At 42.9% G+C, this 19447-nt stretch overlaps 1 protein-coding gene across 1 annotated transcript; it reads right to left on the bottom strand.

The window, feature by feature from the left end:
* Positions 1–470: 470 nt before the first annotated feature.
* Positions 471–18643, bottom strand: col9a2 (procollagen, type IX, alpha 2). Its single transcript, XM_084919993.1, has 32 exons — positions 18389–18643; positions 17181–17255; positions 16364–16399; positions 16205–16267; positions 14730–14783; positions 14341–14376; positions 12149–12172; positions 11966–12019; positions 11818–11871; positions 10265–10315; positions 10108–10164; positions 9965–10018; positions 8500–8553; positions 8328–8381; positions 7797–7850; positions 7628–7681; positions 7411–7464; positions 7258–7311; positions 7106–7159; positions 6363–6407; positions 5905–5958; positions 5388–5441; positions 5263–5316; positions 5102–5173; positions 4780–4815; positions 4629–4673; positions 4118–4150; positions 3767–3913; positions 3620–3674; positions 3346–3534; positions 3173–3250; positions 471–1854 (listed from the first exon to the last, which is right to left on the bottom strand). The coding sequence occupies exons 1-32, from the start codon at positions 18458–18460 to the stop codon at positions 1649–1651; spliced, it is 2076 nt and encodes a 691-aa protein (XP_084776119.1). The 5' UTR covers positions 18461–18643; the 3' UTR covers positions 471–1648.
* Between the last annotated feature and the right edge of the window lie 804 nt (positions 18644–19447).

The following is a 19447-nucleotide window of genomic DNA, read 5'->3' as shown; positions in this document are numbered from 1 at the left end:
AGGCTGTACCTTGATCTAACACAAGACTTTCAATAGAGAAACTGAGGTTCGTCATACTGAACTGTCGATAATGTTGAATTATTATTCCTAAGACTTTAGACAAAAATAGACCAACTCATAATGTTAAAATGTTAGACATCCCTGAATGCTTCTCACAGTTCTTGCCATCTTTTTCCCCAGGCACAAAGCTATGCCATCGCAAAAGCAACTGACCTGTCAGTTGCAAATACTGCCCTTGAGCAATTTTGAATCTGACGTGTGCAGTCTAGTAGTGCTGAATGATGGCAACTTTTTGCCTCGGTAGTGCAAGATTATTAAAAGATGCTGAGCGCATGCAGCTTAGGACGCATGGGAGTTTATTTACATGCATACATGGGTGCTCTTAAAGATTTGAACGAGGACAAATATCAAGAAAAACGAATTGAAATAGATCATTTTCCATTCCCAACATGATACAGAAGAACATTGGCTCTTAGAAAAGGTTCCTCTTTATTAGTCTGGGATTGCCTGAACAGCCAGCAAACAACTTTATTTTATTTTTTTTACAGATGATTATATATAAAGAACAATAAATAGCTTCTTTTGATGAAAATAAGTTGTCGTTAAAGCACCGACCTCCCATGGAAAGTTGACAGTGGCACAGAAAGCACATTAGGACCGTTAACTGATTTGCTCTGAGGAGGAGTCATTATTTCTGTAGGAACTCCTTATTACTCACTGATTTCATTAACACAGGATTTTTGTTGGTGCATATCGTAACCCATTCCTTTTCCTCTACATAATAATCAACACACATTTACAAAGATTTACAGCACTGCATTGTGGGAGATGGGAGTGCCCATCGGGATATGCTGTTGCCAGGCAACAAGAAGAAGAGATAAAGCTAGTCGTTAGTTTCTAAAACGAGACTTGGGTTGAAAGCGGGGGATTGGGAAGGGAGGGCAGTGTACACATGAGGTAAATCAGGGATCTCACTCAAGCCTACAAATGAAAACGACTACATTTTACAATGCGGTACAGTACTGAGTGGAAACTGGGGCTGCAATCATTTATTAGTCAGGTTTTCGGGGTACACGTTTAAGGCAACGGGTGTGATGTTGGAAAAGAGGCAGGGTGTTAAAACTTCAAAACATTCCTCTGACAAAATATTGCATATGGAAAAAAAAAAACATTTAAAGTGACCAAACAAGGAAAAAGCATCCTTCACCACATTTGGTTTAGCTTCTTTCGGCTCATAGATGCTTTGAGTTGGTGAGAGACCAAAAAAAAAGAGATGTAATATGAAATCTGTTCCTCTTTCACTGCTTGAGCAGGACTGGGATATTTGGACGGCGCTGACACCGACATCCAAAAAAAACACTTGAGATTTCAGACGGATGTGGGTGGCTGTGAGCTGCTGTTGTCATGGTGATGTGGAGGATTAAGATCATGATGTCCCACCAGTCAAAACTTCAGGTTGTCAGTTCTAGGAAGGAGCGGTGGGGGGGGGGGCTACACATGCAGTCAATGTACTATTATTGCCCCCCCCCCCACCTCTCGTTCTTGATGTTGCCCAGCTTGAGAAGAGTGGTCTCTCGCCTTTTTATTTTTCCTTGCCTTGCTCCCTCTCTCCCAGGTGCTGTGATCTGCTTATGGGGAGACGGGGCCTCTAAACATTGGGTCCTTTGATCGTTCCCGCCTCCTGTAGTCTCGGTGAGGTGTAAGCAGACGCGGCCAGGCACATCGCTGCCTCGCAGAATCCCGGGAGACCCGGCGGACCCGACTTACCGGGGCGACCGGCCTCTCCAGGTGTTCCCTGAGGTCCTCTCTCTCCGGGCCTACCGTCCCGAGCCACTCCATCGATACCGGGGGGGCCTGCAGAGTGACAGAGTTTAACATCAAATGGGATTTAACTGATTTCGAGGGGTCAAAAAGATTAACTGCACCAAATTTCATTCTAAGGGTTGGAAACCCCATTCTGGACTTGGATTACATGTGTGTACTGTATGCATGCATATATTTAAGTTGTGTGCATGTGTGCACACAGAAGTGTGAGTGTGTTTCCCTGTATTTGAATTAGCGTGTGCTGTTGCAAGCCTATTACATTCTCATTCAAGAGCATCTGTTAAATTACTGGAGTTAATGATGCCTTTAAAATGCCTTTCAGCAAGCTCTCCTGTGGAGAGAGCAGTAATGCCAGGTCCTTCAGTTACTTGCAGTACCTTTCTTCTTCTTCTTCTTCTTATCTGTGTTCATGAAAAAAACTTTATGGAAGGACTACTACAGTGCCCCAAGAAAAGATTGTTACACTCGACTGAGGTATAAAAGCTAGGTTGAATGTAGGCGAAGTGCAATTGAGACACACTTTGTGAGTACACGTTGATGTACATGTGACTTAATGCCCACTGAAGCTTCTCTTCTTCTTTAGAGATCAACAAAATCCATGTGAAGGGATGAAGAGACACATTTGAGCTCATACACAGGTTCTGACTTTACTGCATTTGATTGTATTGCTGTGTCACACGCACACTGCACTTTTTTTAAAGGCTGTCCAGAATCTTAAAATTTCTTGATTTCACAAGTGAATCCATTGTAAGATACGTTTATGCAGCAGCTGTGTTGACTTTTGGCCCAGTCACCAGAATATTACTATTCAAAAATTCTCCATCCCTCTGGCACTCCCATTTGCATCTTAAAATTTGAACATGAGAGTATGCTGTAAACAAGAAGGGGTTTTTTGCTTTTTATAAGAAAGTTTTAGGTGGCAATGTCACTAGATTTTGTGGTTCTGCCCTCAGATTGCAGTGACAGTGAGTAGTATGTGATTTGCACAGTTTTTAGTGGCATTCTGCTGAGGCCCAGCCATGATGGAGGTGGAATTACACAGATTTGACAGAACCTGTGATATCATCTAATTTACATCAGTTTAACACAACTTAACTCCTTAGAAAAGTGTGTTTTTCCTCCCCACTGTCGCCAAGTGCATGTTCATGGGGGGTTGTCTGATTGCCAGGGTTTTCTCTGTATTATTGGAGGGTCTTTAACCGTATAATATAAAGTGCCCTGAGCTGACAGTGTTTGCGATTTAAAACTTCATGAAATAAACTGAATTGAATCAAATTGAACTGAATTGCCTAGGAATATGCACAAAATCTTACCTTACAGGTTCATTTAGAAGGCTTTCAGGTCTTACCTTGTATTCCTGGAGCTCCTGGTGGACCTGAGTGAGGTCTACCTGGATCACCTCTCACTCCCTTTGGACCTCTTTTTCCTGAGGTAGATGAAAGAAAGAAAAAACACGTTTAATGCCTGAGAAGTTAAACTTCAGATATTCCAATATGCAAAAGTACTAATGTTTAGTTTTACCCTTAAGCCCTGTGTTTCCAATTTGCCCAGGTGCTCCAATAATGCCGGGGATGCCGCGGGCACCAGGTAAGCCATGTGGTCCCTGAGGCCCAGATGCCCCTGGAGGTCCAGGGGGTCCGGGAGGCCCCATTACACCTGCACCACCAAGCACAGCCCTCTTGGCGCTTACTGCCACGGCCGCTAGCCTCTCTGTAACGGAAGAGAGGGCATCATCATTTTGATTAACTGATCTTTGATGTTTCCTCAGGAGATTAAAGCAGGTCTAGATGCTCACCCTGCATCATCTTCAGCACAACCTCAACAATATGCTGGTCAGATGCATCACGTCCCTGGAGAGAGGAGGAGAACACTGAGCACTGACTAAACACTGATTGGTGTTCTGTCTGTATGTGTCTGTGATTAAGAGTGGAACTGGACTCACTGCTGGTCCCTGAATGCCCGGCATACCGGGTACTCCTCGTTCTCCATTAAGACCCCTAGAACCGGGCAGCCCCAGTGGTCCCTGGTCTCCTGGTTTGCCAGGATCTCCAGTGGGTCCATTGTGTCCAGTGTCACCCCTGATTCCTTGCTGTGAAGAAAAAAGAGAATCAACCCAGTGAGGCCCAACACATCATGAATAATAAGAATTAACTCTTATAATTAATACCATAGGCTTTGGGTTACAGAGTTAAAGGTCAGGGTTGACTTATACAAAGGTGGATATGAGTAGGGAAAGAATGAAGCAAAACAAGTCCATCCCTGCAGTCAGATTTCTACTCGTTGTAACTCTCACCTGTCCTTTGGGCCCAGGTTCGCCAGACAAACCCTGTCACAGCAAAGACAGAAAGTCATTTTCCCCATTCATCATTTCCATCCATCATTTGCGCCTCGGAGACACTCACTGAGCAATAATTCAAGGATGAATATTGTAAATGAACATCTAAAAATGCAGCTTCAAAGACCCAAATGTGCATCATTGCCTCACTGTCATGTAAATAGCTTATTTGCCATCTGGATTATAATGGGGATTTGTATGCAAATTTGAAAAAAACAGACATCCTCTTCTTCTTCTTAACTTTGGTAACGCTTCCAACATTTTCTTGTATATAACTCTCTGCTTTGATGCCTCCAGAACCAAATGTTTAAACCTTCTTTTTTTTTTATCTAAAGCCTAAAAGTTGCATTTATTTATTTCCTTTTTCTTTTCAAACTTGGAAACTTTTTGTGGTCCTTATGGCAACAAAAACCACCAACTACTTTAAAGCAGCTTCAGTCTGTGCTGGAACAAATGTACACGTTTTTACCTTTTCGCCTTTTTCGCCGGCCAATCCCTCGACTCCGGGGTCACCCTAAAAGCGACAGAGAGGTAACGAAGAATAAGGGGAATGAAAAAGGTTCTTGAAAGTATTCTTAAGTACGGAGCCAGTGGTGCAGTTTAAAAGAAGTGCTACTCACAATGCCCCCCTTTGACCCGACTTTTCCTTGGAAGCCCTGGCAGGAGAGACGGAGTAAATGTAAATGTGGACAAATGTAAACTGGATTATCCTCAGAAAAACAAGGATTCAGTACTGATTGAAACCAGCGACACCAGAGACCACAAACTAAGAAAGATGTTGCCTCATTTCTAAAACAAGGAACATGATTATGCCTAGATTATTATTTATATTGCTTCACTCATTCAAGGGTTTCACTGTGGGGGGTTCGCGTTCTATTAGTGAGTAAACACTGCCCCCAATATGCAGCTTTGTGTAACTGCATTATCACAAAGTCCACAGACCTTGTCTCCCTTTGTTCCACTGAGACCCTGGGCACCAGGCACACCGATGGGCCCTCTCTCTCCTTTGCTTCCCTGTGAGGGGAAAACAGAAGCTCTGCTGCATGATGTGTTTCAAGTAAAGTGCGTGTTATGAAGTCTGAAAAAGACACAGTGCAGCTTACAGGCTTGCCGGCTGCTCCCTGTGGCCCAACTGGTCCTCGCTCCCCTCTGTCGCCCTGCGGACATCAGGTGAGGTGAGTAAGCAGCAGCTGCCGCTAGTGTTTTATTGTGATATTCAGGTTTGTACCTTAGGTCCAGGGATTCCTTGCATACCAGGCTCACCAGGAATACCAGGCTCACCCTGAGAAAGTGAGAAAGTACAATTATTTACTATATGCTATAGCTTTTAACGTTTTTTCTACTTTGCTATGAATACCATCCAGAGTAAGCATCTGGGTAGACACTAACCAGATACTTACTCTGGATGGCATTACTTTGCCCTCCAGTAACACTTTGAGGAATATCACCCAGGATATATCCCTCAGTGTGCATATTAAACACTAAATAAATGTCTCAAAGACATAAGGGCCCACATGACCTCTTCTGGTTCCGCTGGAGATTTTGTCCTGTTAAATGGGAGTTTTTCATTCCCTCTGTTGCCAAGCGCTTGCTCATAGGGAGTCATCTGATTGTTATCTATTACCACAGTCTTTATATTACAATATAAAGACTGTTGAGGTGCCTGTTGTTGCGATTTGGTGCTATATTAAAAAAACCCTGAAATTCAAGTTGACCACAAAGAAGAGAAACAATCATATATTTACCAAAGGTCCAGAGGGCCCAGGCAAGCCGACATGACCTCTAGGTCCAAGTTCCCCCTAGAAAAAGAATATTATAAAAGAAAGGCACACATTACAAGAACATGAAAACCTGTTATGCTCATTTCCACATCATTTTTTTTCATGGACTCTATTAGAGAAAATGTACACGATTCACAGTCCAACATAGAGCGGGGGGGGTTAAATCTTCTTAGTTCATCCAGAGCCTGAAACAAGTTGTTGTAGTTCCCCTCCCTTTACTCTCAGACAAAAGATGTGTGTCTAAAATGGCAATGTTAGCAATATCCACTCTCACTGACATATGGAGACGAGAGTGGAAGCACTGTCTGGAAACTTGGTGTTTAGAGGAGTCTGAAGCCTAAGCTTTGGCTCACAGGGAATTCATGTACATACCCCAGGCTGCATTATCTGAAACTTGCAGTATGAACATGTAGAAGGCATACCTTTGCTCCAGGTCCACCTTTAGCTCCTGGGCTGCCGGGTAATCCCTGAAGATGGAATAAACAATGCTGAAAACAGTCCTAATCAAAGCTACATATCTGCACATCAGACACGTTTCAGGAACGCAAGCGTGAAATGCACATGGCTACATAGGCGTCGGCAGTTGGCGGTAATAATGCAGTTTGATATAATGATAATGATAAAAATAGGCATGTGGTGTGATTGCCACAGTTGTAGACCTTGCAGTGATTTTATGTGTGTGTGTGTGTGGTTGCTGTATCACAGTTTGACATAAAGCAGGCTAAGTTGCAGTGTATGAGTTTTAGGGAGTGTTAGTGTCACTGCAGTGACCGCGCAGCATCTCATGCAGTGCACATCTCATGCTCCATTACCCGTTAGTCAGAACGGCGCGCGCACAAACACACACTTATGTCTACCCACTGGTCTGATTGTGATAAATTGCTTGCGGTTGAAGAGAGAATGCTATTTTCAAGGTGCTTTTTATTCTAAAGCAGCATGGGTCACGGGGTCACTGTTAACCTGGATGACTGCCCAGAAAACAAAACACGCCGAAATTTTACACACCGCTTCAAGCTGGTTTCCCTTGTCTGTGTTCTGGCTTTGTTGAATTCAAGAGAAGAACAGATTGCCCTTCTACGTGGTCTGAGTGACAATGACTGTTTATTTGCATGTGCTTTTTTTTTGGCGGCGTTGTCGAACAGTTCTCCGACGAATGATCACTCACCGCTGCTCCCTGAGGACCAGGAGGACCGGGCATCCCGGCCTGACCGGGGCCACCCTGCATAAATGAGAGCAGAAGAAGAATAAATTAATGTTTTTGTTTTTTTCACCTCCGATTGAAGTTACTCATCATTATCACTGCTGGCACACACTTACCTTGATTCCAGGAATGCCAGGTGTGCCATCTTTTCCATCAATACCCGGCAGACCCTGAAAAAGCAGGCAGATGAGTCAGTGGACTTTATTTGGCACACCTTGCCAAGCACCTCCACAACTGTGGCCTGAAAAAACAAAAGTGCGTTCACTCACATTCTCTCCCTTTTTGCCAACTGCACCCTGTGGGCCCTGGATACCTCGGCTGCCCTGCAGAAGATAAAGAAATCAGCCTCAGTAGAGCCACAGTGCACATCAGTATCGCTGCCTCCATTCAAGCTCTGAAATAGCTTCTTTTTTTTTTACACACACCACTGCCTTGACAAAAAAAAAAAAAAAAACTTTCAGGGAAACCACTACAAGAGTCACCCACTTTGTCTCCTTTATCGCCTGGCTCTCCAGGTGGTCCACGAGGTCCTTCTTCACCCTGAAAAGAAAAGAGCAGACTCACAGTTGCCTTAGTGCATTCAATGTGTGAATATACCTCTTTATATGAGTAGCTGAATTTGTATTTGTGTGTCTTTAAGTGTGTGCGTTCTTACAGGTGGCCCAGGAGGTCCTACTGGTCCGCCGATGCCCTTGTACCCACCAGGGCCCTGAGGGAAAACAACAAAGTGCCATCAATCTGTTCGGATCAGAGGGGGAGCTAAGTCGCGGTAGCCTACCACTCATTGTGATAAAGGGATAATTAGAGCTTAACTCACTTCTTTAATGGGAGCTACACAGAGAGCCAGGCACTCTTGCTTTGGCACTAAGCCGGGGTGCTAACTTGGCTAACGTGGCTAATGTTAACAGTAAGACGGATGGCTACAGCGGATCATTAACTACAGATGGAGGCACCGTGGACCCAGACAACCCCAACTCATTAGAGAGGGAGAGAGATTTGTGTTAGCATCATTTCCATATGTCCCCATTGCTGGTAATGGATGATGTTTGTAGAGTGGGGGCAAGTCTGGCTGTGCCTCCTTGGTGCTCATCTAAGAATGAGAGCAGTACTCAGAGAGAGAGAAAGAGGGAGAAAAACAAAAAGCCAATATGCTTTTTATATGTGATAAACTGAGTGTAGTACTCACTGGTTCTCCTTTGGGACCCATCATTCCTGGATAACCACTCAGACCCATGGGACCCTTAGAAGAGAGGCAAACTATGGTAAGACAGACACCGTTGTCCACAAGAAATGGCTATTTGAGATGATACTATGTAGATTATAATATGAAAATTATAAATATTCAATTATCATCATACTGAAGGTCCTGGGATGCCCTGCTCCCCAGAGATGCCAACTTCTCCCTTGGGGCCCTGATGAAGAACAAAAAAAAAGATTATTAATAATAATAAGTATGTGCTTCGCCCTGTAGCATATGTGCCTGGAAGCAATTGTGAAACCTTGAAAAACGTTTAATCAAGCCACAGATTTCATTTAGTTTTGTCTCTATATGTTTGACTTGCAAACATTTACCAAAAAATCTCATTGAAACCTGTTTCTGATGTTTGCATGTTTGGTGTGTGAGTGGTTTTGAGGCCTATCGATGATCTGCAGCCTGCTCACACCATCCTCTGGTGGTCTTCAGCACCTGAAGCAGTTCAATCAGCGCATAATGGGTTTACCAAGACTGTTAAAGGGGTGGAAACGAAGGCTCGATGGCACTCTTGTGCCGGGATAAGTCGGGATAAGCTTAGCATAAAGACTGAAATCTTGGGCAAACCGGGAATAATAGTCAAAGCGCCAATTGTTACTCCCCGAAAGCACGACTTGTTTTTGCACATCCAGAAGGCCACGGATTAAACAAACATAATCAGGGAGATTTTCGCGTTACTGGGAGGATTTAGGAACTCTAGTGCCCAGCTAGATGCTCAGCTCAACAATAAGCTAAGCTGGCCTAATTGTTTCCCTGCTGAAGTTACACACTTTTCATCAACACTCAGTTTAGCCTGAGCAGTCTATTAGCCTGCCCTTTGAATGATGTGACCCCTGAACTGGACACTTCAAACCATTTGTTTATATGCCAATAAAGAAATATTATTTTTGCTGGGTTTCCAGAATCTTGCTCGCCATCCTCAGCAGGTTCAAGTTCTTGTTGTTGTTTTTTTCGCACTTTAAAGATAAATCTGATAGTCTTACTCCATCTTTGGCATCACGTGGGCATCAGTGATACAGCAAACCCTGTTGGTGTCCATTTAAACAACTGGTGAGGATGTAAACAGCTTTCATTGTGTTTTAGAAGAAAAGAGAGCAACAAATACTGGTTGGCTTCGGAGGAGCGCTTGCTTGATGCGTTGAGTGTTTTGAGCATCTAAAGCAAGCGCTGCCAGAAAGCTCCTTGTGTGGGAAGATCAGAGGCTAATTCCTGGGGCTTGGCTAGCCGCTCCCTTGGAGCCCACAGTATGCTCATTAGCTCTGCTTAATACAGCGAGGTGAGAGGCCCGCGCTAACCCTGACTCTCTCATCCAACTCTTCATGTACCTGGCTCATCACCACCCCTTTCATCTGGCTTGCTGCGTGCTGACTCCAGAGCCAGGGCCAGGCCTGACTAATCGCAGCCAGATTAATGCCAGTCATGTGCCTCAGGGGGCTTCATTAGAGCTAATCCTCGCCTCCCCTTGGTCCTGTACGGTGGGTGAGTGTGCAAAAGCAACTGTACGGCATGTACACGTATGGGTGTCTGAGTGCACGTGCATATCCTCTCAAGCGGAGATTGTAGCAGCTCACCGGTCTTCCAATGCTGCCAGGATCTCCGAGAGCACCGGCACGTCCTTTGTGTCCCTAGAGGGGAAACAATTAGGCAGGATGGTGTCATAATAATTTGGTAATGCGAAACGATCACTGATGCCTGAAACAGACAGATTACTCACCTTGACTCCCTGCAGTCCCTGTGGGCCTTTAGGTCCTGCTGGGCAGTTGAGAGGACACTGGGAAAAGATAGTGAGAAGAATATGCAGTGTATGGGTTATGAAATGTGAAGTTGTGTCAGAATAGATTTGCAAGAGAGGAGGAATCTTTAGATCTTACCTCGAAATCTGCACTACCCTCTTCTCCAACAATAAACTTGCCTGGAGGACCCTAAGCAGACAGACAGATACATGGATGAGCAAAGTCACCCAGTCACAGTTGGCAGTCAGTTGCGTCTACCACCCTCCCAAGCTGAGCCAGCACTCTCTCCCTCTTTCACTCCATCTATTTCTCCCTCCATTTTCCCCCCTCTCTGTTTATAGATTGAGTTAGAAAGTTAAAGTATCTCTACAGGTGCTGATGTATTTCTGCAACAGCCAGATGAGACAGCCCACTGATCTAATGGGGGTTTATTTACCCTAGGACAGCACTAAAGCTAAACAAATACACTCCCCTGGGCTGGGAACATCACTCTCAATGAAGCACCGCCCTCCCCTTCTTGGAATCAGAGAGATGCACACAGGAGAGTTCATACGCCGCTGGAAAATGACTTAAAAGCATACTTCTTAAAACTGTTTTTAGTGCATCACCACTTAGTGTCTGTTGGGACTTGTTCAAGCAGCAGTCATCTCTGGCTGCGCTTGGTGTTTTGTTACCATTCGGCGCATTAAAAACACACACGCCAACATTAACTGTGTGCTGGATAGAGCACGCATTAAGCATGGCATCAGCAGTATGTCCTTGCCTGTGATCCCATTCAGTCATTTCAGTCAGCAACAATTAGACTGATGAAAATGTACGCCTGATTAAGCCTAATGAACTCCCGGTAGCTTATTTATTATGTTTTTACAGCCGATCTCACCAGTCTCAGTGCCTTCATGTATTGTTTACTGTGACATCCTTTCTGTGGATTAACTTTGAGTACATTCAAGCAGCGCTTTAGTGCTTATGTGTAATGGAATTGGGATGAGGCAGTGGCGTTGTGAATGTTTGTCCTCTAGAGCGCTATGAACTGTTCTGCAAGTAAATAATACATTTATAAAATAATTCATGTTCAAACAGGTATTATTTTTTATGTTAATGTAACATTTACTAATATCAGCTTAAAGAGAATGTTTTTTATCTTTGTTCCATCTGCACTATTTATATTTGGAACCTCACCACACATGCTAAGGAGGCCTAACAGCATATAGCGTAGCAGCAAGACCAGAGCAGACACCAACAATAGAGAACGTGACGCTGAATAAGTCAGAAAATAGCATAAAATAGAGGCACTATTGTAGAAGTAGATGTTAGGCCCAATGCGGCTTGCAGAAGCAGCATCAACGTTATGCCGGTTGGAGCAGCTTAAATAGCATGCCCTACATCAGACTTGCTAATAGGATGCACAGGTGAGCATCAGCTGATGTGGCAGGCACTGAGACCAGCTGACATGCTGAGATTGCTGACTGAAGCAATGCTTCAGTTAATGGTTGTTGCTTATGCTATCTTTCCAGATTTCTAATTGCTTAATTGATCTACAATAACAAGGAAACCTACATATGATACACTAGTGTATGGGTTTTTTTTAAAACAGGCTTTTCAAAAGGTGGTTTTGTGTTTAGCTCGAGGATCTTTGTGACATAGAGTCAGAAAGAAAGATGACAATTCATACGATTTTTCCTCGCAATTACCGGCTTGCCCGGAGGTCCAGGAAGTCCTGGAGGTCCCGGTGGTCCAAGGATACCCTAAATGTTTGTGAGGAGAGAAAGAAATTGTGACTAAGAGCTTCTGAGAAGTTACAAAGGCCCCCATAATAAACCGAAGCTGGAGTTTTGTTACCTTTGGTCCAGTTGGTCCGATCTCACCAGGGAGACCAATTGGCCCTGGAATACCCTATACAGGACAGTTATGTTAGTGAGCGTGACAAACAAAATGATATGTACTTATCCCACCAGAGACAAATTATTGCCACACTTTAAAGAGTTGAAGGCATAACTGCACAATACCAGAGAAGCTACTTACAGCCAGTCCTGGAAGGCCAGGTCCCTGTGTGGACAAAAGTGACAAGGGGTTAAATTACTGTGTAACAAGTGGAACCAATCCATCAGAGTATCAATTAATGTTTCCAAAAGCCAATTAAAAACAAATGCAGGAATTCAGTAATGCATGTGTACAGTGTCAGTGCAGGTTAAATAGCGCTCAGGAACAAAGACACAGAACACAATCAGTCTGTGTTTGCTGTGTCTTTTGCTTGGAATTAATTATAAACAAAGTAATTAAGTAAGTAAGCCTTCTTGGAGGAAGAACAGCCCATAGGGCTGGATCTCCTGTCTGTGGAGCGTAAGACAGCTGGGTGTACAGCACAGCCCCCAGACAGTACGCCTGTTAACGCTAAATAACGGATTAACTAATAGTGTTGTGCTCAAGCATGACATTGAATGACTCTGGACTTACAAAGATGTGCAATAGATGGACATCGAGCACCACCTAGTGGCGAAAGACTGCTACAGCTGATGCTTCATGATCGCTTGTGTGGAATGGCTGAATCTAATGACAATATGGAGTGTGACTCCTTTATTAAGGATTGCATCAGGCTCATGTCAGCTGCAGAAATCTTACAGCACATTTGGATAAACTGAACCCAAATTGAGGCACAGCTGGTCAGGCATTCATGCGTGACCTAAAAGGCACTAAGGAGGTTGCCTTAAAAAACCAGCTGTGTTCCAATATGTTTGTTAGAGAACTGAGCAGGCTCGAAAAGAATGCCTAATTCAGTCAGTCATAACTCATTTCTTAAGTATCCCGAGAGCCCTATGAGATAATGTTAGCCAATTAGTCATGCATCATGTTATATTAATATACAGAGAGCACAGTTACTCAAGCACTGAACTTCAATACAGCCTTACATGAATGTACTTGTATATTATGAAACTATTCTAATCTCTATCTGATAGTTATGTTCTCGGGGAATTTCTAGGTTTCAAACTGCTTACTGGATCTACAACAACAAGATCCAGTAAGCTGTTAGAAATCAGTTAGAAAGCCAGATATTGCACGTCTCTCGAATACATGCATAACAGATTAAATAGAGATATTAGAAAAAAGTGTTATCTAAACATTTTGACTGAAGGTCCCTGGCAGTAAATTGCATGGCTGCCTCATAAAATAATATAAGAGATGAGTTGTTTCCTTTCCATCACTGGGTAGTGTTTCGAATGGTGCCAATCATAATACATATTAAATACTGGGTATCACTTATTCATCACTCAGAGTAACTGAACAGAAAAAAATGAAATGAATGATATATAGGAGCCACCTGAAAAGCCTTTTGGCTTTGCATATAACTAGTGGAGAGCAACCTCTGAAGGCTGAAAATCTTTAGTGCCAAAAACTGCAGTTTCTCACACGACCACTTAAAGCAAGCCAGCCCTCGTGGACTGTTAAATATTTCTGTGACATAATCTGCAACATAATCTGCAACCACTGTTGTGGCCTCGTCGATTCCTCCTGTGCATTTCTGGCTGCTTTTTCAACACATTTTCTGAATGAATCAGTGAGAGTATAATAATAATTTTCCTCATTATTAGATGATGATCATAGCCTCCATATGCGGAATTACAGATGTAAACAAATCCTAAAGGGAGATTGCTAAAATTATTGGAATCAATGTGAAGAATCGGAAAAACCCGACAACCACAACAAAGATCGGGAACCCATGAAGGGGGAAAAAAACACCAAGATGTGACCACAAGTTAATTAATATATAATGCCCAATGTTGCAAGCTGGCAATGGCCACTTAAGCAGATTATATCTGCTTTACAAAGATTTCCCACAGCAATATAAATAAGCTTCAAGGGGTAAGCTATTCAGTTTCTCTTTGAATAGGCTGTGTCTTAATACCTGGAATTAGCATTCTGTTTTCCCAAAGTGAATTAGAAATGCACCTGTTAACTACACCGAGTCATGAGTCCCTATCTGCTACACTCTGTCTAAAACAAAAAGGAGAAATGGTTTCATAGGATGGGAAAGTCAAGACCTCAGGGTTGTAAAATGCAAAGAAATAAGTGATGGTGTCTGTTTGTTGTGTACAGTTTATGATGCTACATTGTAACTGCAGTTGTCAGAAAACTAGAGTTGACATTTTGTATATTAAGTTCTTTTAAAATGTTTGCAAAAACCAAAAAAAGTGACAGTTAAAAATGTATTTACTCACAGGAGTTCCGGGCTCACCAGTTGGACCTGGTTGACCCTGCAAACAACAGAAATCAGTAACATATCTGTGATGGTTAACTGTGGTAATATTACACATATAGATGACAATGACAATATCGTTGTGAAATGAAAACAGCACACCAGGATGAATGAAAGAAAGTCCTTAACAACACAGCGATTCTCACGCTTTCCCCTGCAAGCAGGAGTTCGACGTCATTCTCAACATCACAGTGACAGGGCATAGGGAACATTACCCAGAGATTTTATATTTCTATAAATCTGAACCTTTGAGAGTATTCCACCAGCAGCACAAACAGATTTCACACAGAACAGCAGCACAATTGTGATTTTGCACTAATAATCTTTTTAGGTTAAGGTTTAGACACTTGCCTTTGGTCCAGGTCTCCCGATAGGACCTCGGTCACCCTTTGCTCCAATCAAACCCTGGAGGCAAACAGAAAGAAATGAAATCGGGTAGATGTGCTATGCAGTATATACTGAAAACTGTCACAAATGAAACATAATTAACATCACAGGAGGGTTAACCTCACATTTAATCAAAGTTGACTTGGTTCAGGTAAGTAATTGGGAAACAAACCTGAGACTGAGATTCCGGGGCAGATTACTGGCTTAACCTCTGAGGAATGCCTGGCTTTGTGTGTTTGTGTGTGTGTGTGTGTTTGTACTTCTGTTAGCATGTGACCGTTTGGCACTGATGCTCAAGTTCCGTCTGAAGCAGCAACTCACATTGAAAAAGCTAGGACACAGTTATGTACGAGTCTCTGTCTCTGCACAGTGGCAGTAGTTAAGACTTGCAATGCCATAATAATATGCCTCTTATTTTATAGTTAAAACAAACATACATGAGCAAAACAAGTAACGTGTAGTATATAGACCAGATTAACGTCATCAACACCTACTAATATTCTAAGCTCTTATGTAAACTGATCTATTCCAATAACAATTGGACAAACTCCACTCTCGATAGGTTTCATGTTCTCTGTGGAAAGCTGGGGAAAAACCTGGTGTAAATATGTAGGAAAAAAATAATAATATTAACCAGCCCCTTTCAGCACTGTTAAAACAGATACCTGGATAAAAAAATGAATAATCTGTGAGGTACAACAAAATCAAGCTTTCTGGTTTCTTTTTACAGACCACTTGTAGTGCGTATTTTATTATCTAGTCATATTTTAGCGTGATGTGGTTGCATGGAGGTAAACATATTAAAAGCAAAGAAGAGGGATTGAGTTTGTGAAATGTAGTCCTAAAACTTCTGGTAGTAGCTTTGAACCTGATATCCTGGCTACAAAACACTGACCTCTGGGTGCTCAGACTGTGCTATCACAAACATAGCATGTTGTAAAGATCATCCAGGATATAGGACAACAAACAAGACTGAGCCTCTAGTGCAGGGATGTTAAACTTATTTTACATCACAGGCCACAAACAACCCGTTTTGGTCTTACATGGGCCGGATCAGTGAAGCTACTCTTTCTGTCAATGTAGAGAAATGTAACTACACATTTAATCAATGGATATCTTAATATATGAAAAAGAAGCACAATTTCAGCAGTATGTCTCATTTTTTCTTCATGATAAAGAAACGCTGCTGTAGTAAATGAAAAAACCCTGTCAGCATGACTCTTTGGCCTTGAGTTGTAACAAGTAAATGCACAAAATTACAGAAATCTATAATTTAATTACTTTGGCATCGTATGAATGGCCATGGAGGAGGTGTTTGTCTGAAGGAAAAGCTGTAAAACTTGTGAAAATACGTTTCAAAATTGAAGTTCAAAATCTGGAAGCAATATTTTTAAAACTTTTTCTCCTTTTTCATTCTCTCTTGCACACAGTTTACTTACATCAATGCCATTCTCCCCGGGTGATCCGTCAGGACCTGCCTCTCCTGGCTCTCCCTTTTGCCCCTACAGCAAAAACCACACCGTGAAAACCGTGTTCAAGTAAATCACAAGTTAAAGTTGCTGCAAAATTAAACTGGCACCGTGACAGTATAGACTTACTGGTGAGCCAGGTGACCCGGGACGCCCTTTCTCTCCCTGCAGATAGACAAAGGGCATGTGTTAACCCAACTAAACATACAGTACACACCATGGTTACACCTTTGTGTTCACAACTGTATCATATTCATCACCTAAATGCCTTTCATTGCTACGCATCACCTCATAGAAATTAATTTAGGAAGATTTATCACGTCGCAAATTTCACGAGATAGCATGAGAAAAATGTGCCACATAAATATATATTGTACTGAGCACAGAGAGGCGCACCGGCAGATGTTAATCAGTTGCTCCAGTGTTGACATTATAAGCAATCTTTAGATGGACTCTGAAGTGTGTCTACACTGGCTGCATTTTCTATCAGGCTTTGAGAGTGACAGGTTTAATAACATGCTAGACTGACACCGTTTATTGATAGATAAAGAGCTTTTTAAAAATAGTTTTTTGGCTAAAATGCTAATAAAAAAAGAGACTTTTTACATTTGATTTGGTATTGAGCCATAAAGCATGCTATCTCCACACTGCTCTACAGCAGCTTCTGTTTCCAACACATTTACACAACTTTGCCTGTTGTTAACCCTTTGAGTAACTCGCACATATCACGTTACTGTGACCCAAACTCGGGTCTGAGGCAAGGATCTCTTCTCAAAGACCCCTCTCTCTGCTGGGAACAGAGCTCTTTTGTGCCGGTGTTTTCATTTGCAGCGCTCTCTGCTGGTATGACTTCAGTACTGCGCCGCACCTCCTGATTTGGTATTTCTCCAGTACAATGAGGAGCTTTGTGGGAAAACCTATTTGGCAAACCTGTGTGGATACTCACATCAATGCCATCTGACCCAGGAGTGCCAGAGGGGCCGGGTGGGCCTGGCGGGCCCGGAGGTCCAGGTGGACCCCTCTGAAACACAGACAGAGAGGAAAAAAGGTCAAACAGCAACATTTATTAATTCACTCTGTGCAGTAGCCTGTAGCAACAATCAGGATGCAGTATCATTGTGGAATATATAACTAACAGATGTTAAATATATATTGTAATATCGTAGTGGATATTAATTTTCATGGATTTTTAAAAAAATGAAAACACATTTGTTGTATGTTTTATTTTCCCAAATAAGGAAATATAACCTAACCCTCCATCATAGAACCAAATACCGGAGTGGTTACTCCAGGTTAAGGTGGGCAACTCTGAAAGCCGAGTGAGTTTAACATGGAGCATTGCAACAAAAATAACATGATAAAACTGGCATCTTTGAGGAGGTAAACACAAAGGATCGAGGAGGAATGTGGGAGGAAGGGCTAAAAGACTGGCACTGTTTACCCCCACCCAACCCACCCCCCTCCTTCTCCATCCTACTGCCTGTCTTGAACAACATTTTATTGCAAGGGTCAGTCCATCAAGTGATAAAAGAATAAATCCAACTTTGAATTCTTCAGGTGTTAAAACCCCCAAAACAAAACACACAATGATCCTTGAAAGCGAAAACTCCTGTAAGTCCAGAAGATAACGTGTAGGTGTCTGTTTGAATAACAGCTTTCACGCTCAGTGGACAAAGTTTGTGTGTCGGTGTCAGTGCACACTGACTTTTTTTTTTTCTTAAATCTGGCATGGCTGCAAAGATTTGACCCCCCAAAAACTGAAAAAATAAATCCCATCATTCTTGGTTAAATAGTGCTCCTCTTGGCCCCTGTAAAGGTAGCCTAGGTAATGATGAATCCGTGCCTTAAAAAAGAGGGGGCGCCGTGGTTAGAAAGACCTAAGAGTCCATGTACGATAAGGGTGATCCATGAAAGATCCACAAGATAGCTTCCACCCCTGAAAATCATTTTCTTCTACATTCATTCTATAAAGCTGGGTACTCATCACACTTATATCCTTGCTTCCATGCTGTGGTTATTTAATCCCTTCATCCAGCCCAAGATGGCACGAAACCTACAAGATCACCTCAAGATATCCATAGCCGACTGGACCCTTACCGAGGGCCCTTACCCCCTGAACCTGAATCAGGTTTTGAGCTCCTCTGTGCCACTCACCACTTGAGCCAAAACCAGGCACAAAGTCTGCAGAATAACCCAGGTCTTCAGCAAGGCAGAGAGAGCAGCCATGGTCCCTCTCCCCTGTCCGTCTCTCCTCGGTTCAGCAAATCCTCTCTTCTAGTGCCTCTTTCTGCTCCCTTACTCCTCTCAAGGCCGGCACAGTGCAGAGCTGGTGGAGCAAAGCTGTCAGAGAAGAAGGAGGAGGAGGGGAGGTTGGGGGTGCTGTGTGCACAGCCCACAGGATGGATGGCAAGTTGAAGAGGGTGGGGAGGGAGTAGGGCAAAGAGAGTAAGAGAGGTGTTGTCCAGCCCCCAGTGCTGGCCCCTGGAAGCAGAAGAAAAATTCTCTGTCTCAGGCTCAACAGTGTAAAAACACACACATACACACGTGTAGTTTCTAAATCCTGTTGGGCAGGATTTACCAAACTTCCCAAATTTGGGGGCATCTGAGCAGTTAATGACACTGGAGTGTAATCACAAGCATTTCATCAACTTCCTCCCTTATTCACATCTTGCCTTTTGTTTTGTTTTCTTGCACTGTACTAAAATAACCTCAGAAAAAAATGTAAATGGATGTGATTCAGTGAGTGAGGAAGCACTGGTGACTTTCAAGCTTGTTCACAAAAATGGGTGTCTGCATCTTCTTTGCTAACAGAAGGGATGAGCGAGCACTTCCAAATAATGCACCTGATCACCAAGCAAACAGTCACTTACTGACATCTAGTGGTTATTAAGCAAAGAGCACGTTCGCTCCCACACTAATCCAAAGTGGCCTCTAAAAACTAGCAAAACTATGAAAAATGACCTCACAGTGACCCCTATAGTACCGAAATTTTATTACACCGGCGTTAGCCTCTGTGGCCACTAGATGGCAGCAAAGACACATCAAGAGATGCCAGTGGGCCTCTAAGGTCTCCATCAACGGGGCATTTGCTGTCCTCTGTGATAATAAAGACAGTACTGAGTATGCTGAGAGGAAATGCATTTATTAGTGAATTGAGATCCATTACACTTTGCAGGGGATCTCAACACACCCCCACGAACAATAAATTAGGGA

The sequence above is a fragment of the Perissodus microlepis genome, chromosome 22 (assembly GCF_051167445.1).
Source record: "Perissodus microlepis isolate ML-2025 ecotype Zambia chromosome 22, ASM5116744v1, whole genome shotgun sequence".
NCBI lineage: Eukaryota > Metazoa > Chordata > Actinopteri > Cichliformes > Cichlidae > Perissodus > Perissodus microlepis.
This window is presented reverse-complemented; position numbering and strand designations above follow the sequence as displayed.